This window comes from Dromiciops gliroides, chromosome X (genome assembly GCF_019393635.1).
Source record: "Dromiciops gliroides isolate mDroGli1 chromosome X, mDroGli1.pri, whole genome shotgun sequence".
Lineage (NCBI taxonomy): Eukaryota > Metazoa > Chordata > Mammalia > Microbiotheria > Microbiotheriidae > Dromiciops > Dromiciops gliroides.
Window position 1 is genome coordinate 49,060,633 of NC_057867.1, and position 26,859 is coordinate 49,087,491.

General features: G+C 40.7%; 1 protein-coding gene across 1 annotated transcript in view; it reads right to left on the minus strand.

Annotated features, from left to right (window-relative positions):
* GPC3 (glypican 3) overlaps positions 1-26,859 on the minus strand; it is a 728,389-nt gene that overhangs the window by 358,485 nt on the left and 343,045 nt on the right. The window contains exon 3 of the mRNA XM_043974754.1: positions 25,641-26,335. Coding sequence (XP_043830689.1) covers positions 25,641-26,335 — 695 coding nt within the window. The remainder of the gene's footprint in view (positions 1-25,640; positions 26,336-26,859) is intronic.

Genomic DNA, 26,859 nt, shown 5'->3' on the forward strand with positions numbered 1-26,859 from the left:
AGAAGGATCCATGACTCCAGCCCGGATTGACTAATTTCCAGACCAGCCCTTTTCTGTCGCCCCATGGGTTGGGATGGAAGGTCCAATCTACTCTTCATTCTCCCTTTGTTTTGGCAGGTCAATGCTTGGTATGGTAGCATTCCTGGCGCTGCTAAACTGAACAAGCCTTTTACTTTCAAGCCTGGGATCTTTGCTTTAACTGCAAACCTGCCAACAGCAGATGAAATATTTAAGAACTCCCCCAAATGAATTTCCTGTCACCTAAAAAGATTCTCTTGCTACATGGGATGCTTCAGAGCATCACCCAGGGCCACTTGGGCTGCCCTGTCTGAATTTTCAGCAGCATCCATAATGGCCACGTTAGCAGAATTGGAAGAGAGGGGGCTCTAGAGGGCTATTGTCAAGAGAAGTAAACTCAGATGCACTGATGAGGGGGCGGGGACATCCCACAAGTACCTTCCTAAGGAAGCCAGGCCCCAAATAATACAGAGACAAGAATGAGGCCAAATAGAAGGATGCCTTTAAAGTGAGGGAAAGGGAAATGCATTGAGCTCCACCAGAGAGTATGAATATTAATTCAGAGTCCAAGAGTCCTGCACGAGAGCAGAGTGGGATGCCCCCCCCTTCATATGATCACAGGATTTCAAGGTGGCCAGAACATCAGAGACCTTGTCCAACCTCATCATTCAGCAGAAGAAGAAATGGAGGCCCAGGAAGGACAAGAGACTTTTCAAACCACCTGCACAGAAGATGACCTCAATTTTCTAAAAGGCTTTCAGTGTTGCAAAGCCCTTTACATGCAGGATCTAATTTAATCCTTCTAATATTCCCACAAGGGAAATACCAGGAATAAGGAAACGATCTGGGTGTATAGGGTGTTCAGGGAGAACCAGCCCCTCTGGTGTGAAGCCTTGGGCTGCTCATCCATCTTTGGTGGCCACCTGATTCACCCAGCTCTCGCCTGTGGCTCCAAGAAGGTGGGGCATGAACAGCAGCCACACCCTGTCAAGCCATCTTGGCAGGTTGGCAGAACCAGGTTGGGGGTGACTGACCGGCCTCAGACCTGTCGGCGAGTTGGTGGGTGAGAACAATTTGTTCCAAATGCCATGAAGGCGGCTGCAGCAGGTACTATGGAGTCCTTAGAGCTTGGTCAGGTATCAAAGATGCCCAGGTGCATCCTGAGCCACCGTCAGTCCTCTTGACCTTTGTCCTGCCACTGGACTTGGATGACTGGAAGAAAGAGTACCGCTGATGACTGTGTGCAGCTCTGCCTCCCTGCAATCCAACTCACACAGGAATCAGGACACCGGCCCTGATGTCATTGGTCCTCTGGGAAAACCAAGGATAAATAACTGTTCTTGTCGCAATTTTACAGACTTGCCCATTATACCCCAATTAACAATATAGTGGGACTTGAACTCAGGTTCTAGATCCAGCATTCTTTCTACTCTACAGATTGTTAAAATACAAGTAGCAACTCCCACTTTCATAGCACTTGGAAAACGGACACCACTTTCTATCAAACAACTGTGCAAGGTAAGTGGTTCAGGCATTACTATTCCCCTTTGATGAGTAAGGAAATTGGGGCTCAAAGATGTTGTCACTTGTTTGACCTCTATAATGCAGAGGTTATAGAGTCAAGTGTCAGAGCTGAGACTCAATCTCAGGCCTGCTGGTGCTAAGACTTTTCCACATGTGTCCAAGTTAGGACTTCAAGGTCTTCAGATAAGATGTGAAGCAAGTTCCCTGGACCTTGAGTGCTTTATCATATGGGCATCGGTGGTAAAGGACAGTGCTATCTAGAGTCAGTATCTCTAAGCAGGCCAGGTGAGCAATGTTACTTAGAATGTCTTTTTGGACTTATTCCTAAGCCAACTGGATTCATGTCTAGGACAGGTTGGGAGCTGAGAAGGTGACAAAAGATATACAGAACTAGAGCTAGAAGTAACCTCTGGGGCCATCAAGCCCAAACATCTCATTCTATACATGAAGGAAGTGAAGACCAGAGAAGTTAAGTGACTTACCCAGTATCACACAGATAATAAGTGTGAGAGGCAGGATTTGAACTCAGGTCCACTGGCTCCAGAGACTGTTCTCTTTTTACTGTGTACAATGCATAGCAACATGTCCCCTGGAACACCTAGCTCAAGATCTTAGACATAAGAGGTATTCGATAGATTTTTTTTGAGGATAATAATTAAGAGGGCTCCACAAGTTTCAAAGTGGAAAATCTGGGGCTGCTAGGTGGCGCAGTAGATAGAGCACCGGCCCTGGATTCAGGAGGACCTGAGTTCAAATCCGGCCTCAGACACTTAACACTTACTAGCTGTGTGACCTTGGGCAAGTCACTTAACCCCAATTGCCTCACCAAAACAAAACCAAAATAAAACAAAACAAAACAAAAAACAAAATCAAAGTGGAAAATATACTGGATTAAAAATCAGATGGGGGGGCAGCTAGGTGGCGCAGTGGATGGAGCACCAGCCTTGGATTCAGGAGTACCTGAGTTCAAATCCAGCCTCGGACACTTAACACTTACTAGCTGTGTGACCCTGGGCAAGTCACTTAACCCCAATTGCCTCACTAAAAAAAAAAAAATCAGAGGGACTAAGTTCAACTGCCAGCTCTATCACTTCCCAGCTGTGTGGTCCTGGGCAAGTCCTTTCCACCTTTGAAGACTCTGTTTTCTCATCTGGAAAACAGGGATCATTATCCTTGCACTCTTGGCCTCACATAGTTATTTTGAATACAGTGAATCATTAAAAGGCTACCAAAATGAAAGGCAATGTGGTACAATAGGAAGGGTACTGAACTTGGCATCAGTACACCAATGCTGGGGACCACAGTGCCAGTGAGGAATCTGAGGGGCCAACTTGTTCAAGGCTGTGCTGTTCCCAAGTACCAGGACCAGGACTTCAGATCCTCTCACTCCAAGTCCAGGGGTCTTTGCATTGTATACCACAGTGGTTTTCTTCAGAGTAAAATCAATATACTTTGTCAGATGGATTTTATGGTATTTTTTGAAGCCTCCCAACTGGGCACAAAGACATAAACTGGGTTGCTAGGGCTGTTCCTATAAAGTCATTGTAATATTGAGTCAACCCATCTCTGGGCAGGGTACCCCCTCAGCCTGCAGCCTGAACAATTTTGCTAGGAAAGCTTCTCTGAGGGGCTATCGCCTGTGAGCAGATTTATGATTATTTGTTACTCCCAGTCCCTCACCTAGCTAGTGGTCAATGATGACGGCAACTGAGGCAATTCAGAGCATCTTTTAATGGAGCTGATCAAACCACCGCAAGGAAAGCGCCTTCAGAATTTTCTTTATGAACACACTGGGACTTGAGAGGAAATTGTGGGGGAGGAACTCGAGTTGGAAGCCTGAAAACTTGATAAATAGAGATGTGTGCATGAAATGTTCCTGCTGTTGGGTACACTTTCTTCTTCAATGTTCCCAATCTTGTTCACCTCCTTTTCAAACTAGCCAGGGACTGAACAAGGATATCTCCATGTTACGTTTGCCACTGGCCATCTGCCACTATACTCGGGATCAAGGCTTTTTCTTTGTTTTGGTTTTAACCCCAGAGAGTGCTCTGTGAAAAACAAAGTTACATATCATTGAGTTGGAGAAGACCACAAGAGATTATAGGATCCTAGATTTAGAGCAGCAAGAGACCTTAAAGGCTTTGTAGGCCAAAGTTTCTTAAACTGTGGGTCGTGATTCCACATGGGGTCACATAACTGAAGTTGGGTATCCTGAAAAATTTGGCAACAGTGAAAGGTTATGTGTACTTATTTTATATACCTATATACCTGGAGTATAATAAAAATTTCTCAGGCAAAAAGGGGTCATGAGCGGAAAAAAGTTTAAGAAGCCCTGATCTACATGGAAGGGGGAAAGGGACCCACATGTACAAAAATATTTATAGCCGCTCTTTACGTGGTAGCAAGGAATTGGAAGTTGAGGGGGTGCCCATCAATTGGGGAATGGCTGGACAAGTTGTGGTATATGAATACAATGGAATACTATTGTGCTGTAAGAAACGATGAGCAGGAGGAGTTCAGAGAAACCTGGAGGGTTTTACGTGAGCTGATGATGAGTGAGATGAGCAGAACCAGAAGAACATTGTACACAGTATCATCAACATTGAGTGTTGATCTACTGTGATGGACTAGATTCTTCTCACCAATGCAATGGCACAGAAGAGTTCCAGGGAACTCATGATGGAAGAGGATCTCCAAATCCAGGGAAAAAAAAAAAGAACTGCGGAGTATAGATGCTAAATGAACCATACTATTTCTTTTGTTTTTGATGCTGTTGTTTTTTTTCTATTTTGAGGTTTTCCATCATTGCTCTGATTTTTTTTCTCTTATAACATGACTAATGCAGAAATAGGATTAATGTTATTATGTGTGTATGTGTATATATATATATATATATATATATATATATATATAAAACCTATATCAGATTACTTGCTGTCTAGGGAAGGGGGGAGGGAGGGAGAAAAATCTGAAATTGTAAAGCTTGTATAAACAAAGGTTGAGAACTATCTTTACATGTAACGGAAAAAAAATAAAATACTTTATTAATTAAAAAAAAGAAGCCCTGATCTAGGCCAACTCTCTCAAAAGGGGAAACTGAGGCCAAAGGAGGTAAAATGACTTTTCTAAGGTCACAAAGAAGTATCCCCCTACCCTCAGGCAGATAAGATGTGTTGATAACATCATAATAGAAAAGATGAAATATTTGAGGGTGGTAAGGCTCAGAATCACAAAACATTTTCCTCATAATAATCCTGGGAGGAAGGGAGTACAAGTCATATCCTTAATTTACAGATGAGGAAACTGAGCATATGAGCACCTAAGATCTGAAAGCTCATTTCCCTCAAAGACCTGTTTTGTCCAAGTGCCAAAAGAATGGTCTAGTGGAAAGAACCCTGGATTTGGGGTCAGGAAAACTAGGTTCAAATCCCAGCTGAGGTATTCCCCATTTGTTGACCATGAGCAAGTCACTTAATTTCTCTGAGCCTTCATTTTTTTTTTCATTTCATTTGTTTTGTGGACCTGGAAAAGGTAGTACAGTGGTAAGAACATTGGATTTAGAGTTCTAAGAGCTGGGTTCAAATCCTGTTTCTGCTCATTCCTTTTTGTGAAACCTCATGCAAGTCCTGTTTCCTCATTTGGATGTACCAGAGACTACAAAAATCTTCGTCGCCACACAGAGATGGACCAGGCTGGGCAGGGCAGACGGTGGCCTCACCCTGACTTTTTTGCATTTCTTTTGCAATATTGGGCTATACTAATAGAGGAATGGTGCCAAGAGGGGAGCTTCCATGCACTCTGGGTTAAAAAATCCACTTCACAAATTCAGGCTGAGTAAGGGGTGGGGCTAGATAAGTATTCACACAGGTGGTCCCTATACCTGGAATACACAGCCCTCCCTCCTCATGCTGGCCTATAAAAACCTCTTTCTGATTATGAAAGAACACCATTGTGCTATAAGAAATGTTGAGCAGGATGCTATCAGAAAAACTTGGAAAGAATTACATGAGTTGATGCAAAGTGAAATGTACTATATGCAAAGTAACAGCAATATTGTAAGATGATCAGCTGTGAATGACTTAGCTGTTTTCAGCAAAACAATGATCAAAGACCACTCTGAAGGACTTATGAAAAATGCAATCCATCTCCAGGGAAAGAACTGATGGTATACAGATTGAAGCATATTTTTTAGTTCCTTTAAGTTTTTTTGGCCTGTCTTCTTTCACAACCTAAAGTGGAAATGTTTTGCGTGACTACACATGTATAACTTATATTGAATTGCTTGTGATCTTAAGGGGGGAGGTGGGGAGGGAGGGAGGCAGAGAATTTGGAATACAAAGTTCTAAAAATTGATGTTAAAATTGTTTTTATATGTAATTTGGGGGAAAAATAATATTCTAAATAAAATAAATTAACATTTCAAAAAAAAACCTCTTTCCATAAGTTTCATTGCCAGTGCCACCTCTTTCATGAAAACACCCCCTGATGTGAAGTGAGTGCTTCTTATAGTCATGTGCACCATACTAGAATGTGGTGATAAGTTGGAATAGTGCACAGCATAACATCAATGCATCTAGTTGACCATGAGACTTGAAGAAAAACTTAAATTCGAATAATTTGGCCACTGTCTGTGTTGGTTGGGCATTTTATCTCTCTTTAAAAATTTTTATTTTATTTTATTTTGGGGGGCATTCTATCTCTTCCTCCCAATGGTTGAACAAGACAGGCAAGATCCATCGAGGCATTACCCCAGCACTTCTGTGTTTAGACATATTATGGTAAAAGGCAATGTTACCAACATTTATCAATGAATCAAATGAATATTTCAATATTACAACCTGCCCTCAGCAATTATAACAGCTTTTTCCCTCCTTGAATTATTTTTATCCATGTACATATTGTATACCCTAATAGAAAATAAACTCCTTGAAGGCAAGGACTTTTCATTTTCCTATTTGTATGCCATGGACCTAGCAAAATGTCTTACATAAAATAGCTGTTTAGTAAGAATAGAATGAACTAAAGAGTCAAGGTATCAAAGTAAAAATTTGTCTGGACTTCAAGCAGAGATTTGCTATGACCTCAGGAAGTTGCATGTTCTTGGGGTCTCTGTTTTCTTATATGCAAAGTGGGATTTTGTGAGGAAAGCACTCTGTGGACTTGAAGGCATTAAAGAAATGTGATCTACTGTTCGCTGCTCCAGCTGTGAAAGGTGCCATTTCTCTGTTTCAAAATGGTTCTCACTAGGCAATGAGAAAACAAAACTCTCTCTTTCTCTCTGCAGATGATGTGATGGTATACTTAGAGAACTCCAAAGAATCAGCTGAAAAACCAATTGAAATAATGAACAACTTTAACAAAGTTGCAGGATATAAAACAAATCCACATAAAACATCAGTGTTTCTGGATACTACCAAAAAAGCTCAGCAGGAAGAGATAGAGAAATTCCATTTTAAATAATATAAAATAAAATAATTACAGTTAATGTGAAATACTTGGGAATCTACATGATAGACACACATAGGAAATATATGAATACAATTACGTTCTTCACACAATAAAGACAGATCTAAACAAATAAAGACAGATCTAAACAAATGGAGAAACATTAATAGCTCATGGGTAGGCTGAGTCATATAATAAAATGACAATTTTATGGAAATTAATTTACTTATTCAGTTATATTATATTATATCATTATACCAAACTACCAAAGAACCATTGTGTAGATCAAGAAAAAATATTAACAATTCATTCAAAAGAACAAAAGATCAAGAATATCAAGAGAATCAATGAAAAGAAAATATGAAGGAAGGTGACCTAGTGGTACAAGATTCAAAATTATACTACAAAGTGGCAATCATAAAAACAATCTGGTGCTGGTTAAGAAACAGAGTAATGGGTCATTGAAATAGATCAGGTACACAATACACAGTAGTTAAATGACCATAGTAATCTAGTATTTGTTAAACCAAAGATCCAAGTTTTTAAGGCGAGAACTAGTCATTTGACAAAAATGCTGGGAAAATTGGAAAGCAATTTGGCCTACACTAGGCAGAGACTGACATCTCACACTGTATACCAAGATAAGCTCCAAATAGGTACCTGATTTCGACATAAAGGGTGATATCATAAATAAATTAGGGGAGCATGGAAAATTTTACCTGTCAGATCTATGGATAAGGGAAGAGTTTATGACCAAAGAAGAGATAGAGAAGGTTACAGAAAGTATGATGGATAATTCTGATTACATGAAATTTTTAAAGTTTTTGCATAAACAAAACCAAATCAGTAAAAATTAGAAGGAAATTGGGAAATAAGCCTCATTTCTCAAATATATGGGAAGAAGCTTTATAAATTTATAAAAAAATATCCAATCCCCAATTGACAAATGGTCAAAGGATATTGAACAGGCAGTTTTCAGGAAATCAAAGGTTTCTATAGTCATGTAAAAATATTCTCTAAATCACTATTGTTTAGAGAAATGCAAGTTAAAACAAGTCCGAGGTACCATCCCACACCTATCAGATTGGCTAATATAACAGAAAAGGAAAATGACAAATGGTGGGAGGGGATGTGGAAAAACAGAGGCATTAATGCATTGTTGGTGGAGTTGTGAATTGGTCCAAAAAGGGCTATAAAAACTATACATACCCTTTGACCCAACAATACCATGTCTAGGTCTGTATCCCAAAGAGATCAAAGAAAAAGAAGAGGACTTGTATGTACAGAAATATTTATAGCACCTCTTTTTGTGGGTGCCAGAATTGGAAATGGGGGGTATACTCATCAATTGGGGAATGACTAAAGAAGTTGTATTTGATTGTGATGCAATATTATTGTGCTATAAGAAATGATGAGCACGATGGTTCAGAAAAATCTGGGGAAAACTATTTGCAATATTGTAATGATGGTCAACTGTGAAAAAATTTGCTACTCTGATGAATACAATGATCCAAGACAGTTCCAGACTCATGATGAAAAATGCTATCCACCTCCACAGAGAGAACTGATGAACTCTCAGTGCAAAGTGAAGTATAATTTTTTTAACTTCGTTTTTCTTGCTTTTTTGTACCATGTCTAACGGGAAAAAAATGCACATGTAAAATTGATATATTGCCTTCCTTCTCAATAGGTGAGGGAGGAGTTAGAGGAAGGGAGAGAATTTGGAACTGGGAATTTTTAAAAGAATATTAAAAATATATAAATGATACCTTTTAAAAGAGGTAGGGGGCAGTTCTCAAAGCATCTCATGCCTCCAAAGGGCTGGGCTGGATCCTTAGACATCATTTACTACAGTCTTTATTTTACAGAGAAAGCTGAAGGAAGCCCAGTGAAGTTAAATGCCCTACCCACAGTTCTACGGCTAACTAGAGATAGGCAGGATTAGAGCTCCTGGAGCAATATCATATTTCCCCTAGTACATCACACTGCTTTTTCTTTTAGCCTAATCCCCCCCCCCAAAAAAAAATCTGAAAAACTCCGGTGTTTACCACTTCATAAGTAAGAAATGGCAGAAAAAAAATCCCTATCAAATACTTGAATATTTCACCTAAGACTATAACTAAAGCTTGGCTTATGCAAAATATAAATGGTTTTTCTGTAAATCAATGCCTTTCAAACAAGGTTCCGTGAGAGGTGGTGCTAAGCATTTTCAAATGTCCAGAGGAAAAAAAAGGCCTGGCCCCCTTCCAAAGCACCTGGCCTTTTACAGCATATCTACATTGTGAGGGGCTCATCTCCAGAAGGCTTGTTACCAGGGGACGGATTGTTTTGATTCCCAGTGACTGATGAAACTGTTATACTAAGGCATGGATGGGGTTATGATCTATTCCATGGAGGGAGGGCACACTGGAGGAGGAAATCCTTGAAATGTTAGACTCCATTATTAAGTACATCTTGCTCACAATGGTATCCTACGTTTGTATACATAGTATTTAAAGATGAAATCGTTATGTTTTTAAAAATAAAAATCCCATTTTTCTGGGAAAAATCATAAGGTGATGGGGCTTTAAACCTAGCTTTCTTTCTTCTTTCCTTACTCAGAGAAAGCCTAGCCAGGTGGCCCACATATATGACCCTTTACAAAACACCATGAAGGGAAGAAAATAGCACTGAGTCCCAGGAAGCTGTATTTGTAATGATCATTGTTTTGTTGTTGTTGTTGTTGTTGTTGTTTGTTTTTTAGTGAGGCAATTGGGGTTAAGTGACTTGCTCAGGGTCACACAGCTAGTAAGTGTTAAGTGTCTGAGGCCAAATTTGAACTCAGGTCCTCCTGAATCCAGGGCTGGTGCTCTATCCACTGCACCACCTACCTGCCCCTTGTAATGATCATTGTTAACATTAATAGAGTGTCTTCAAGTTTTCAAACCACTTTCTCAGAAGAATCCTGTGAGTTAAGTGCCATTATTGTACCCATTTTAGAGATAAGGAAAGTAAAGTTCCTTAGCTCATAATTATTTAGTGACTTGAACACTAGTGTGTGGAAGAGGCAGGATTAGAACCAAGTTCCTCCTGATTCCAAACCCTGTGCTCTTCTCTCTAAACCATACTGAATGGCAAGTGGACTGGCCCACAGAACTGCATTAGCCCTCTGGAGGCTGCTTACTCATATTTTACTAAAGAACAAGCATTGGATTTGGAGGATGAAGACTTAAGTTTGAGTCACGGTTCTACCACTTGGCAGCTGTGCGTCTTTAAGCAAATCACGTCTCCTTTTCCCCCCTTCCCCCCTTCCCCCCTTCCCCCCCCCCTCCCTCTGAGTGCTGTTCTGTGAAAAACGTGAGAGCTAATGTGAGCAAAACACTTTGTCCCCGTGAAGCACTTGACCCTAAATCCCCATCAGCTATGATTACCCAGCCTCATTTGTATTTCTATAAAATTGAAGGGGGAAAAAAATCCACACACTGCCCCCACCCATACCCACAACAGAGAAATATATTTATGTTGACAATTTGAATCCTGTGCCTAAAATCAAAGTCTTCTTCAGCTAGACTTCATGGGCATTTATAATAAAAAATCATTTACAGTGTAGGCTTGAGGTAAATACATACACACAGAGGGGCTTGTCTAATAGCTCTACAAGAATACCCAAACCTGCTTTTAATTTTTTTCCCTTTGCTTTGAAAATCAGATAGCACATTAACTTGGAGCAGTGTTGGGGCTGCATATTTTATGAGGTTTATTTGTGCCACGTATCTTTGATGGGCTCTATTTGTGGCAGAAAGTACAAACACACTGATTACAATCACCCTTTCCTACATTTAGGAGCAAAATTAATTATCTGCAAAAAGCAGCAGGGATAGATAGGCTCTCTGTCAGGAAATGATAATAGACAGCACCCAGATAGAATGGCTGCATTTTCAATGGGAATGGAGAAATAAAAATGTATTAATTTTTTTTTCAGAATTGCTTGCATGTGGGAAGAAGGCAAACGCACTTCCTTCTTCCAGATCAATGTGCCCCCTTGGATCATTCACTTTCCACAGGAGCCTTTTCTTTTGCTTTTTCATTTAGTTTTGGTATTTTTAATACCTTCTGCTTCCAGATTACTGTCCTTTCCAGACATGTTCTATACACCTACCCAGCCAGCGTATCTTCCCCTCTGAAAACGATTAAGCAAAACCAACCAACACAGCAATCACTCACAAGGATGCACGTAATATCCTGCACCCGTAGCCTTTCATTTCTCCAAGGAAAGGAGTGAGGTGCATTTCTGGGATAGAGCACTGAGCCTGGAGTCCAGAAGGCTTGAGTGCAAATGTGACCTCAGATATTTACTCTGTATGTGACCCTGGCCAAGTCAATTAACCTCTGTTTGCCTCAGTTTCCTCAACTGCACAATGGGGATAATAACAGAACTGCCAGAAATACTAGGGGTTGTTGTGAGGATCAAATGTGATAATCATTGTAAAGTGCACTCAATATGTGCCAGGTACTGTACATGGTAGTTGACTTCCTTCTCTTCATTTACTTCATTGCAGTCATTTTATATATTGTTTTCTTGGTTATTCCAAGAAACTTTCCCCAAGGAACCTATACAATTTGTGCTTGACTGAAACAAAGGTCAACTTTTGCACCTTGCCCCCATTGCTACTCTTCAAACAGGGAAAAGAATATATTGCAAAGTATAGTTCAGTGTCATGAACTTCAAGAGTGCTCAGAAAATAGTAGCTGATGGTAATGATGAAAATTATGCTCATTCTTCTAAGGCTGATGTAAGTCCGGAAGAAATATTCCTCTTGACCCATTTACAAATCAATGTGAAACTCCTTAAGAGAAAAATACAAACCCTGCTATGAAGAAATCACAAGGGATCTCTTGTTTTCAAATTTGTTTCAAAGTTTGTTTTCCAACGCTCCTTCTGTAGCTTGATGCAGTAGAAAACATACTGAATTTAGAGCAATGAATCCTGGGTTCAAATTTTGGCATTAGGCAAATCACTGCACCTGGATGGGTCACTTTTGTAAAAGCTGGACTTGCTGCCTTCCAAGACCCAAGATCCCTTCCCACTCTAAAACTAGAATCCAGTGATCCATACATACTTCACTGCTTCAAAAGATCTGTATCTTCATCCCTGTGTGTGATCAAATAATGGAGATCACAAGCCTTTCCCCTAGGAGACAGTCTAAGAGTCTCTGCGACCAAGAGATGACCATCATCTGATGGCCAATCTTCTGCTTATGGGGCTCCCCACACTTATTTAGGGCTCATCCTCTAAGTTGTTCAATTGGAGTCATAGAAATGGGAACTAGAAAAGTCCATAGAAATCTTCTAGGCAAACCTTCTCTACAAAGGAAGAAGGGACTTAGATAAGACTATTAGTTGGAAGAGCAAGGATCCAAACCTGAGTCCTTTTGCTAGTAGTTTCCACACTACACTGCAACATGGTAGAATCTGCCAAAAGTTTATGATTCTTCGGCACAGCCTTGAAAGCCCAGGGTCACATCCCTGTCACAGTAAAGGACTACATTGGGCAGTTCAGGGGGGAGTGTAAGAAATAGTCCATATCCAAAGTATTTTTTTAGCCAGAAGCCACTATAGGTTGTTGACTGCTCAAGCACACCTACCTACCTGTAGAAGTTTCATGAATGGATGATATAGCAATATCCCAAATTTCAAAATTTCTCCTGGCAGTCTGTATATTGGGCACTAGAAATCTTTACCTTCCGAAATGGAAATCATGATGAATTTGATATAGGTCACAGGGCCCTTTGACTATGATCACACTGCTAGGACTTCATGGGACAGTCATTCCAAGTGTCCTTAATCCCTATCCATGGGATAAAATTACAGTCCTTCTCCAATTGATGCATCCCCATTTTGAAAGATGTTTTTCTCAACTGCTGTCATCTTAACCAGAAGATCTCTCCTAAACTGATACTTAACTTTTGTTTTACCAGAATCCTTCAGGGACAAACCTATCTCCAGACTCACACTGAATTTTTCCACCAAGTAGGGTCCTATTTTCATATCACCAAGACAAATTCTTCCTTTTTTTGTTCCTCTCTCAGGAGACTAACCACCAAATCATCTATTTTTTTTAGCCTAAGAATATGAAAGACATTATGCAATACCAAAAGCTATTTCTGCCCTTAGGTTGTTGTGAGACTGGTACTATATGAGTTCTAATTATAAATCTATAGAACTGGGGGCAGCTAGGTAGTGCAGTGGATAAAGCACCAGTGCTGGATTCAGGAGTACCTGAGTTCAAATATGGCCTCAGACACTTGACACTTACTAGCTGTGTGACCCTGGGCAAGTCACTTAACCCTCAATGCCCCTCAAAAGACAAACAAACAAATAGATAAATAAATCTATGGAATTACTATGCATATACTCTAAGGCGGTCAGTGGCAGAAAGAATGGTCCCATACAGAAGAAAATATTCACAGCAGCACTTCTTGTGTTGGATAGAAACAAAGCAGGTACCCAATGCTGGGGGAATGGTTGAACACACTGTGGTTTGTGAATACAATGGAATATTATTGTGCTTATTAAGAAATTACAAAAGGGGGCAGCTAGGTGGTGCAGTGGATAGAGCACTGGTCCTGGATTCAGGAGAACCTGAGTTCAAATCCAGCCTCAGACACTTGACACTTACTAGCTGTGTGACCCTGGGCAAGTCACTTAACCCTCATTGCCCCTCCAAAAAAAAAAAAAAAGAAATTACAAAACATTGGGAAATTCAAGAAAAAGTGGAGAGGCTTATATGAACTGATGCAGGACAAAGAAAGCAGAACCAGGAGAACAATACACACAGTGACTACAATAACATAAAGGAAAATAACACTGAAAGACAACAGAATTCCAATCAATTACAATGACCAATGTTGTTTACAAACGACTGATGTTGGAACCTATCTCTCTCTGATAAGAAATGGTAAACCCTGTGTACAAAGTTTGATGTGTTCTGTCACTTGAAATTGGTATAAAGGACAGTTCTGTTTAACTGGTTTTCTCCCTTAAGGAAAGATACAAGATTAAGGGGGGCTGATGAGATTAAGAGAGCAGAAAGGCTGGAGCACTAATAATGCATTATTAGGAACAAATTGTGTGAAATAAAAATGAATCAATAAAATAGGATTTTTAAAATCCATATTTATGGAGCATTTTATGTTTGCTATAGTCCACGGAGCTTATTGTGCAGATGAGGAAACTGAGGCCCACACAGGTGAAGTGTGGTCACACAGGTGGTGATAGTGTCAGGTCTCAAAATGCAGGTCCTGTGACCAACAGTTTAGCAAGAAATGTTTGGTCAATGAATGGATAAATGATAACACTTTGGGGCTTACAAAGCACTTCCCTCGTAGATGCCTAGTGATATAAGTAGTATAAGCATTATCCTCACTTAACAAGGCAGGAAACTAAGGCTCAGATAAGTGACATTCCTTGACAGTGTTTTCACACTCAACAGGTGGATCTCAGTTTCAAACCTAGTGCTTCTAATTGTAAGTTCAGGCTCTTCTCAATACATTGTCCTATTTCTTGATAAGAAACAAAAATACCAATAATTTCACACCAAAAGTGTATCCTTTAAAATCTAAATGATAATAGGTAAGTGATCTGCAAAATCAGCCATCTCCTGGTTCTGACAACAAACATACCTCCTCATGATAACCTAATTATACAAAGAAAATGTTACTGATCTACTCTAAGTAGGATGTGGGCTGAGTTGGGTTTGGTTTTTTTTCAGGAGTAGAGATGGGTTTGCATCATACCATCTATATGCTCTCATGTAAATCCCCATTGTGACCAAGGGCACACATGTGAAAAGCTGGGCAGGAGTAGGAGCGCCATTTTTGACATAGAATATATGTTTTATTTTGCTTTTCTCCCTCTATGAAGCTGATTGGCCTGGAGAAGACCAGCCCCTCCCTACCCAGTCTCACTAACAGTAATGAGATAGAGCACTGGGGGGGGGGGCAGAATAAGGATTTATGTAGTGCCTACTATGTGCCAGGCGCCTTGCCAAGTGCTTTAGAATTATATCTCCCATGATTCTCCCAACAACCCTGGGAGGGAGGTACTATTATTATCCCCATTTTACAGATGGGATAGTTTCGCTAGTCAGAATCAGAGCCAGGAAAGCAATGACCCAAGGAGGTCAGAGAGAGAAGAAAGTCCCCATACACAGCAAAATATTCAAAGCAGCACCTTTTGTGGGAGCAAAGCCAAAGCTGAAACCTTTGCAAGGTAGCAAGAACAAAAACCCAAACCTGGAAATCAAGGGGCTGCCCATCAAGTAGGGAATGGATGAACAGAGTGTGGTGCGTAAATATAATGGGACACTAACAAGAGCTAAGGCCATAATATGTGTTAAAAACCAAAAATGACAAAGGCACTTAGTGCAGTGCTACATACATAGTAGGCATATGTACATGTGCATGTGCATGTGCGTGTGTGTGTATAAACTATGTATAATATATATATATATAATATGTATATAGTACGTAATCAGAAATGTTTATTCTGTTCCTCCTTCCCCTACTCCTGTGCTGTAAGAAGCAACAAAGATGAATAATTCAGAGACTCTTAGGGAAACATGAATGGATGGGGAATAAAGTAAACAGCCACAAAACTCAATACATGCCCCACTACGAGGATAGAACTGAAAAGGAGACTGATGATGAGGCTAGAAGCAGGGCGAGCATTGTTGGGATGGAGTGGCCACTACTGCTCCTCCTTCTGACCATGTATCCCTGAGGTGGGGGGGGGTATAGGGCTACTAGCATGGAATGTCCCACACGCATTTAGGTTCGCTCCTTGCGTTGTTTGTTTCGGCTCAACCATTTTTTCTACTACCAGGAAAGCTCACTGAATGGGGAGGAACATATCTAGAAATGACTAACATAAAAACAACTGTGTTATTGTTGTTCAGTCTTTTTCAGGCATGTACAACTCTTTGTGACCCATCCCCCCATGTGGGTTTTCCTTGGCAAAGATCCTGGAGTGGTTTGCCATTGCCTCATCCAGCTCATTTGACAGATGAGGAAACTGAGGCAGGCAGGGTGAAGTGACTTGTCCAGGGTCACAAAGCGACTAAGTGTCTGAGGCCAGAGCTGAACTCAGGAAGATGAGTCTTCCTGCCTCCAGTTCTGGCACTCTTGGCATTTGCAGCACCACCTAAAAGCCAAACCAAACAAAATAAACAAAACCTGAAAATATTCATTAAAAATCAAATCAGGGGGGCAGCTAGGTGGTACAGTGGGTAAAGCACCGACCCTGGATGTAGGAGGACCTAAGTTCAAATCTGACCTCAGACACTTGATACTTGCTAGCTGTGTGACCCTGGGCAAGTCACTTAACCCCAATTGCCTCAGCAAAAAAAAAAAAATCAAATCAAATAAAGGGGCATGAAAAGAACACGGAGATCCTCAGGGATCTCTAAGATCCCCTTCTAGTTCTGAAATTCTCCATGCTTATGTACCAGCTAACTCAGGCTACAATTTGAGAGGCAGGCTGTCACAGGGAATAGAGTGCTGCATTTGGAATCACAAAGACCTAGATGAGCTTCACATCTTGCATCTCACATTTACTGGCTGTGTCACCAGGGGCAAATCCCCAAACATCTCCAAGCCTCAGTTTCCTCATTTGTAAAATGGGAATAATTAGATCACATACCTCACAAGACTGTCGTGGGGGGTGGGTCAAAGGAAATATTATATTTGGAGTGCTTTACAAACTATAACGTGCTCTAGAAAGGTGAGCTGCTGTGGCCACAACATCACTCCCCTCTCCCTTCATTATTCTCATCTCACAGATTAGGTCCCACAATGCACCTGGGAGGTAGGCAGCACAATGATTATTGACATGGGCTTAGTCATGCCATTTCATAAATTAAGAAACTGAGGCTCAGAGTTTTGAGGCAGTGGTGACAGAATCAAATGGAAACAGGGGTCATTACATCAGGATGCCTGCACAGCTCCACACTGACTTAATTTTCAAACATATTATTAGTTGTGTTTTACTGTATTTTTCTTCACTTTGTTAAGTGTTTCCCAATTACGTTTTCCTCTGCTTCTGGCTGCACTAGAGAGGAGCTTTCAGCTGCGTGTCTGACACTTCTGGTTGAAGCCATCTCCCCCAGGTTACACAGCTGCTAATGGCCAGAGCAAAGGTTTGAACCCATCTCTTCCTGCTGTCAATCTGTTGCTTTTCCCAACACCCGCAGAGCTTTACTCCCAGAATCCCGTCGCCAAGGTGATGATTGCGCATCGAGACTTAACACACATCAATTTTGACTACATATGTGGCTTCCATTCCTTGCCTTTGGAACAAATAGAAATGGCTAAAATGGAAAAACTCCCTTTCCCTTCTGTGTTCTGTGATGCTCCTCTGCCTGAATGCACCAAGAAAGGATATGAGGAGGAGGGAAGAAAGGGAGGGCTGGGAAACAGTGGCAGAGGTTGCAATTCTAAGCAACATTCAATGACGCAAATAACAAACCAAAGTAATGAGACTGTGGGGGAGGAAGCCCCGATGCAGGGATGAATCAGTAGAGTACACAAATGAAAGTGGAAAAATACAAGTGCAAACAACCAGATGAGGAGCTATGAGTAATTACCTTGAGGGGGAGAGGAAAATAGGGGGTAAATCAGAGAGGAAAATCATAGAAAGCTTCAGGAAACTTCCTAGGGAGAAACACACACGCATGCGTTCACAGGCAGACAGACAGACAGACACAGACAACCAGTTCAATCCAGCAAATGAATTCTACGTGAAACATTCAGTATCTATACTGCAGAGGGTGTGTGTGTGTGTGTGTGTGTGTGTGTGTGTGTGTGTGTGCGCGCGCGCGCAAGCACGCTCACGCTAATGATGCTTATCATTTTCAGAACCCAACACTGCTTTCCTTTTAAAAAAATAAGCCTGTGGCACTCACCAATTTGGGTGGGACAATGGTGCTAGAAATATATTTCTTGGACAAGATATATTTTTTGTGGTAGCCTCCAGGGATTTAATATGGAATTTAATACGTGAGGATCCAGTTAATAGGTAGGGTTTCTTCAAAAGACCCTCCTTCAATCATCTCTTGGGGGCAAAGAAATTTATTCTGGTTCTAGAATGCACATAGAGAGTCAAAGCAGACCCATTTACAACATTATCTTTGGGATGGTGTCAGGCTTCCTATTATAAATCTCCTCCAGAAAAAATACTATCCTACTTGAATTTGTTTGCTCTGGGCTCAAGTCTGACATTAAAGAGTTTCAGTAGCTTAAAAATAGATTTTTAGCAAAACCCATTGTCTAGTGGGGGGTTGTTGTTTTCTTTTAACACAATGAAAGACTTGGTTTAGCAGGGTCTGGGGCAAAGGGTGTTTGTTGCATTGGAAGTCAGGAGACCTGATTTTTCATCTTAACTCCATCACCAATTTACTGTGTCATCTCAAGCAAATCACTTCACTTTTTTTGAGTCTTAGCATCCTACTCTGTAAAATGTTGATAATACAACATGTATTCAAAGCCTATAGGGCAGTTGTGAGGAATGTATCACATAACAAATGTTATGGACATTGGAGCTACCACTTCTATTATTAGTAATAATATCTATGATTATAGCAGCCAGGTGGTTCACTGGATAGAACAGTGGGCCTGGAGTCAGGAAGACTCATCTTCCTGAGTTCAAATCTGCTCTCAGACACTTATTAGCTGTGTGACCCTAGACAAGTCACTTCACCCTGTTTGCCTCCCTTTCCTCATCTGTAAAATGGGTTGGAGAAGGAATGGCAAACTACTCCAGTGTCTGTGCCAAGAAAACCCACATGGGGTCATAGAGTCAGACACGACTGAAAAACAACTCAACAGTAAATGATTATAGCAATACTACTAATAAATGTGATGGTTAGACTAAATGATCTATCTCTGAGGCTTCTTAGAGCTTAGACATTGTGTTATTTTTCTCACCAGCCTTTATGTTGTGTATAGTAATACAAGAGAAGTAGCATAATGGAAAGAGCATTGATTTCAGAGCAAGGAATAATTGGATTCAAATTCGGTCTCTAACGCTTAGGGGCTATTTGACCCTGGGGCAAGTCACTACATTTTCAGTGTACTAAGTAATTCTTTCAGTTTTAAAGAAATCGCCAACTTGCCCTGGTAGAGTGAGTTTCTTCACCTGGGAGATCCTTATACAAATCAAATCACCATGTCCAGTCCCTCTGATCATACAAGGAATCATACCTTTCCATGTGGGTGCTCTGCCCAAAGAAACTTCGCAAGATATCTTGGGGTTTGGAGGCTAGATTTTTTTCTCTTACCTACTTGTTTAGTCTATCATTAAAAAAAAAAAAACCTGGGACGATTAACTCTTTCATCACATGTAGCTTCATTTATGATTTTTAGAATTAAAACTCTGGAAAATCAGATGGAGCTACTTGACTATTCCTTAAACCCAAATAATTATGGCTCTCACTGATTGGCCAATAACAGGTTCCTGCCCAAGGGTCACTTGGTCTCTGTTTGGGTTCTGAAGGCTTAGAGTGTAAAGAGCATTTCTTTCCGTTCTGGCTAGAAACCCACAGCATGGGTGCTACCTCAGCCAAACTGAGACCTGTGAAAAGGCCAAGGCCTCCCCACTGCATCTGGGGCCATCTCCAGTCTTCCCGCCCCATGGACTGGACTCAGATAACTGGAGGAGAGAATGAGGCTGGTGACTGCACTTAAATCCAATTCACTTGCAAGTTAAGACATCATCCTCCTGATGCCTTAACAACAGCAAAACTCCCTAATTCTGTAGTTTTGTGCCCTATTCAAAACTATCTGGCAATCTTAGGCAAGCCACTTTGTCTTTCTAGGTCTTAGTAAAATGAAGCTACTGGATAAAATGGTGTGTAAGGCCCTTTCTGGCTATAAAATCCTATAATTTAATGTAGTATAATTAGAATTACTATTCCTCTTTCTCCAGTGCAAACATCAGGACTCCAAGGTCAGAGCGCTATACAGTTGCTTTTACAAAAACATAACTGCTGGATTCACTTAGAAGAGCAAAAGTTCCTCATAACAGGATTAGATAAAATGATTGGATCAGAGAGCTAGAGGTGGGAAGAACCTTCAATGCTGCCAAGTCCAGAACCCATGTTTCATGTATGAGGAAATCAAGGCAGAGAGTCAGCATGACTTGCCCAGGGTCACTCAGCAAATAAGTGTCTAAGGGTGACATTTTAAAGCCGTCTGAAGACACCCCCCCCCCCGCCATGTTATTTCAGCCAACCAGGTGATGTTTCTAGGAAGCCGGGGGTCTGCCTGACTTTTCAGGCAGACAATTGCAAAGTCTCTATAAGGGCCATTTTCAAAATGCTTGATGGTCTCAGCTATAGGTAATCTTTCCCTAGGACGGACAGAGAGAATTGTACTTTTTCTCAGAAATGGCAAATGAAAGAGTTAAGGGCAGGGCTGCCTGTGTTTGCGCCTGGGGCATCCTGTGGGTCTGATAACCTGTGTGCAGCTAAGTGGTCTGTGCCCACCCTTACTCCTCCTATTTCTCCAAAATGTCAGCCTGTCCTCTGCACCCAGACCCCTATGAGACACATGCTGAAAATTGGACAGACCATGAATTGTCAATGATTGCTTTCTACCATCTGATATAAAACACTGTGAGTCACTGGTCATAAAAGCAAGAACAATGTATTCATTTTTTAAATGATACAAGATGAGACCCCAGAATAACCACTTTCACCAAGCTCTCCATGGCATTAAAAAATCCTAGTCTTGGGGGAACTAAGGAAGAGCTGCTGTGGGTTCTAGTTACCAGCAAGAAACACACTATGTGCCCTTGGGAAACAAAAATTCCTCTCCTATCTGGGCCTTGTCTGTTCTAAAAGGGGGGAATTGGACATGATGAGGTCCCTACTTGCTCAGATTCCATTAGTTTAAATTTTCTCTCAATTTCTAATAAATGAAATGAGAATAATTCAGAGGCCAGGAAGACATATGAAGTACGAAACAAAGAGAACCAGGGAAAAAACATACACGACGACCTCGACACTGTCAGTGGAAAGAACATGAGCAACAACAAAATTTGAAAACCTAAACACTACTTATCAAGCTTGGCTCTGTAAAGGAGAGGTGAAAATGAACCTCTCTCCTTTGCTTCCAGAGATGTAAGGAGGTGCTGGTAGAATATGGAATATATTGGCCAGTCCAGGTGATATATTGGTGATTTTTGCTGACATGTTTTCCTCCTCCCTCTTTTCTTTTTTTCTTCTTTATGACAAGGGATGGTTCTCTTTGGGTTTGGGATAGGGGGAGGTTACACTGGGAAATTAAAGTGGTGTAAAAACAAAACATATCAACAATTGTTCATCTAATAATTGAGCAAAAATTTTCACTTAATTCTTTTACTATCTTTTTTTTTTTTGGTGAGGCAATTGGGGTTAAGTGACTTGCCCAGGGTCACACAGCTGGTAAGTATCAAGTGGCTGAGGCCGGATTTGAACTCAGGTCCTCCTGAATCCAGGGCCGGTGCTCTATCCACTGCGCCACCTAGCTGCCCCTTACTATCTCTTTTTTTTTTTAATGTATGAGGTATTTTATTTTTTTCCATTACATGTAAAGATAGTTCTCAACTTTTGTTTATACATGCTTTACAATTTCAGATTTTTCTCCCCCCCTCCCCTAGACAGCAGGTAATCTGATATAGGTTATATCTATATATCTCTATACATATATATATATACATATATATATATATATATATATATATATATATATATATATATATATATACACACACACACACACACACACACATCCCTTACTATCTTTTTAAAAAGTATTGGTGAGGGGGCGCAGCTAGGTGGCACAGTGGATAGAGCACCGGCCCTGGATTCAGGAGGACCTGAGTTCAAATCCAACCTCAGACACTTGATACTTACCAGCTGTGTGGCCCTGGTCAAGTCACTTAACCCTCATTGCCCCGCAAAAAAATAAAAATAAAAAGTATTGGTGGGATGGGGAAGATAAGTGTTGGAACTACTGGTCCACTCATGGCCAGATACATCTCCCAGATATTCTTAAATAGAATATTTATTTTAGTCTTCTTATTCAATTCAATGAACACTAATTAACCCACTCTGTAGAAGGTTCCTTGTAAGGTGCTGGAGAACACAGAGGTAGAAACAAAACCAAAAACTAAATATCCCTTGCCTTCAGGTGGCTTGCAGGATAGCACCACTAAAGTAGCTTTGATTTGTGGGGTGGGGGGAGTTGGTTCTAATTTTGTTTTTTTAGAGAAAAAGAGGCACATGGCCTGATGAAAATAGCACTCCATTCAGAGTCAGAATATTCGAGAGTTTGAATCCTAGCTGTGGGACCCAGGACAAATAATTTTCCATTTCTGAGCCTTCATCCTCCTCTGAAGATGAGTTCACTCATACTTGTGCCACCTACCTCCTGGGCTGATCAGGAAGTGCTTTGCAGGGGCAGCTAGGTGGCGCAGTGGATAGAGCACTGGCCCTGGATTCAGGAGGACCTGAGTTCAAATCAGACCTCAGACACTTGACACTTACTAGCTGTGTGACCTTGGGCAAGTCACTTAACCCTCACTGCCCTGCCCCCCAAAAAGGAAGTGTTTTGCAACCCCCAAAGATGACTTTCATTTTTCTCATGTCTGCTGAAAGGTGACTATGTACTATATTAGTTCCCTTATTTGGGTTCCAAATTATATGGCAGTCAGGGAAATGATTTGCTATTCAGGAATGACATTGGCGCATAGGATCTTTCCATTCCCTGTACAATAACATTTTTCGCATACATATCTTATTTATTTATAGTTTTGGGTTCCAGTTTTTATCCCTCTTTCCATCCCTCCCCTCCCCCCTTCCTGAGGTGGCAAACAATCAGATATGGGTTATACATGTATGATTATGTAAAACATTACCATATTTGTCATTTTGTACAAGAAAACTTGGTTAAAAGTAGAAATGAAAGAAAGTCAAAAATAGCCTGCTTCACTCTGTTCCATCAATATCAGTTCTTTCTTTGGAAGTGGACAGTATGTTTCATCAATAGTCCTTTGGTATTTTTTTTTCTGTTTAGAATTTTATTTTCCAAATTACATATAAAACCAAATTTTAACATCAATTTTTAAAAACTTTGTGTTCCAACTTCTCTTCCTCCCTCCCTTCCTACTCCCCACCCCTAAGAACTCAAGCAATTCAATATAAGTTATGCATCACATACATGTGTTAAAGGACTTCTGCAGGACTGGGGCAATTGGAGTAGCTCCTTAGTAGTCACTCTGGGATACTCTTGTCTTCCTGAAAACCCCTCTACACCCAGAGTTGTGGTAGCTGAAGTAATTCTTGTGATGAATCAGAGAACCACCCAGCCTAAGGATGGGAAGGGGCCTCAGAGTCACCTAATGCAATTTGTGCCTCATTTAAAATCCCCCAATACAAGTCATTCCCCAATTGAGAAATGGTCAAAGGATATGAACAGGCAGTTCTCAGATGAAGAAATTAAAGCTATCTATTGCCATATGAAAAAATGTTCTCAATCACTACTGATTAGAGACATGCAAATGAAAACTACTCTGAGGTACCACCTCACACCTATCCAATTGGCTAATATGACAAAAAAGGAAAATGACAAATGTTGGAGAAGATGTGGGAAAATGGAACACTAATGTACTGTTGGTGAAGCTGTGAACTGATCCAACCATTCTGGAGAGCAATCTGGAACTATGCCCAAAGGGCTATAAAGCTGTGCATACCCTTTGACCCAGCAATACCGCTACTATGTCTATATCCGGAAGAGATCATATAAAAAGGAAAAGGACCGACATGTACAAAAATATTTATAGCTGCTCTTTTTGTGGTAGCAAAGAATTAGAAATTGAGGGGATGCCCATCAATTGGGGAATGGCTAAACATGTTGTGGTATATGAATGCAATGCAATACTATTGTGCTGTAAGAAATGATGAACAGGAAGATTTCGGAAAAGGCTGGAAATACTTACATGAATTGATGCTGAATGAAGTGAGCAAAACCAAGAGAACATTGTACACAGTATCAACAACATTGTTGGATGATCAACTGTGATAGATTTAACTCTTCTCAGCAATACAATGATCCAAGACAATGCCAAAAGACTTATGGTGGAAAATGCTCTCCACATTCAGAAAAAGAACGATGGAGTCTGAATGCAGACTGAAGCATGCTATTTTCACTTTTGTTGTTGATTTTTTGTTATTATTCTTGTTTATCCTTTCTTGCATTTTTCCTTTTGTTCTCATTAATGTGGAAATATGTTTAACATGATAGTAATTTATAACCTATATCAAATTACTTGCTAGCCTCGGGAGGGGGGAGAGAAGGAAGGGTGGGAGAAAAATATGAAACTCAAAAAATATTCACATGTAATTGGGGAAAAATAAAATCAAATAAAAAAATTTTTAATCCCCTTGGGGTTGAAAGCTCCCTTAATGAAGAGAGCCCCTCCACCAATGAAATCATGAATCCCCAGAAAAGATTTATTTAGTGCCCTGTTATACCCAGGCTTCCCAGTGGTAACTTTAATGTTCAGGGCAGTAGCTTTGAGTATCAACAAATGTTCATTAAGCACATCTACGCAGAGCACTGTGCTCAAATAAGAAGACAAGGTCCCTGCCTTCATGGATCAAGTGATCTCTAGGGCACACAGACTTAGATGACAATACTCCATGGGAGAAGACAATAAATGTACCAGAGAACTCCAAAACAAAGAATTCTTTAAGGTCTAAGGGTGAAGGTTGTTGCTGACAGAGGAATCATGGGAAAAAATTTCATGGTATAGGTGGTATGTGAATTAAACTTTAGAAAATGGGTGAGAATTAGGAGAGAAGGAGAGAGAAAGAGAAAGGGGAGAGAAGAAGAAAGAGGAAGGAGAAAAGAGAGGGGAAGAGGGAGAGAAGGGGTGGGAGAGAGGGTGGAGAGAGGGAGAGAGAATGGGGGCAATTTCAGACATAGGATACATAGTCAACAGGGAGAAAAGGGGATGGGAGAGCATTGATGGGACTCCACAGACAGTGATTCTGTTTGGCTAGAGCACAGGGTACATGAATTGAACACAAGGGTAAGACTGAAGAGAGGAGGATAGACAGGTTCTTTAAGGTCTCCAAGGTCATTGAATGCCAGGCTAAATAATCTGTGTTTTACTCAGTAGGCAACAGGGAGCCACTGAATATTTTTGAGTAGAGGAGTGGGGGGTAGGAACAGATCTATGCTAGGAAGATCACCATGAAAGATGTATTGGAAGGGCAGACAGTGAAACTGTCCTGTGGAATTATATGTCATTATGGATAATATACCGGAAAAAAATATCAGAATGATCAGAATTAGTAATAACTAAGCTAAAGGAATGCCAGGCTAACCTCATACAGCTGGCTTCAAAATTGTTTTCTCCATCTGCTCTGTGCAAATGTTCTCTAAGGGAGTCTAACCCCTTCCTATATGCAGAATTCTGGCTTCAAAGTCAGGAAAGACTGGGCAACAATGTCAAAGTACATTTTATCTGTCACCAGCAAGGTCACCCCACAACTCACAAGGCCACCTTATCGTTAGTGGATCAGTCAAAATGTCATCACTAAAGGCTTATTATTACTATTATTATTTACTCACTGTGGCGGTGAGCTTTCCTCCATTCTTCTGAACATACTGGACGGAGTCTCGGATCAAAGTGAAGAGACTGAGCAGGACATGTTCCATGTCATAGATCCTATACATGCCTTTAACAAGTTCTTCTAGAGAGCTGATGTATTCTCTCCAATACTTGTCTATCTCGACAACACTAGCCAGACATCCTTGCATTACAGCACTGCAGTGGCCAGCACAAGGCTTGGCCATTGCCAGTCCCTGACAATAAGAACAGTACCACATTTTTAGGAGCATCCTGCCACAGTCCTTGCTGAATTTTAAGTGGTCAGTTGTGTTGATCACTTCAATTCCGAGATTCAGGGCCTGGAGAAAGACTCGGGTTGTCTGCAGTGACTTGGACACCTGAGTCATGATGATCTTTGGATAGTGCCCAAATGCTTGGAGGTCCCGCCTTGCCCCACGCAAGCACTCAGCCATTTCTAAGGAGAGCTCTGGGAAACCAGGGTTGATCAGGTGTGAGTAGATCACAGGAAACAGACCGTCAAAGAACTCATTGACCATATCATTGACATGGAAGTCAGAGCCAAGGATGTAGAGGGAGACATCTGTGAAAAATTCCCCCACAAATTTGAAAACTTGGGGGGCCATGCTGGAGTACTGGTTTCTGAACATGGTGTTGGTATAGTTCTTGGCATGCCGGACGACAATCTCGAAGGCTTCTGCAAAACAAATAAAAGCCACAAACCCAGATGAGAAAAGCTGAGGGCAAATGAATTAGAAATGTCTCTATTTGTATGATGATTAAGGTACAAACTCTGGCTTCAGCCATACTCCTGTATTTGCTTGCTCCAAGTAAGCAACATCACTTCACGGGATAAGAAGGTCCCAAATCTGACACCCATAAATTTTTACAATACAGATTACATTCCTTTTTTTACATTGAAATTTTTTTTAGATTGCATTTCACATGACAACAAACCAGGGTTCCAGTGAACATTTTAGCTTTTTGTGACAATATTGATTAAAAATAGGCTAAATGAGAAGTTATGTTTCTCCTGTTGCTTTATTTGGTTAAATAGGAATTCTCGTTCCAGACTTTTCATTTTTAGACAGAGATAAATACTTGACCACAAACTAACACCATATAACCTCGTGAAGCAGTTTAAGCTTGTGAAGCCTTGGAGGAAAAAGCGGGCTCTAACCCAAGCATAAGAGCTATCAAGAATTTAATCATTCCTTGTAG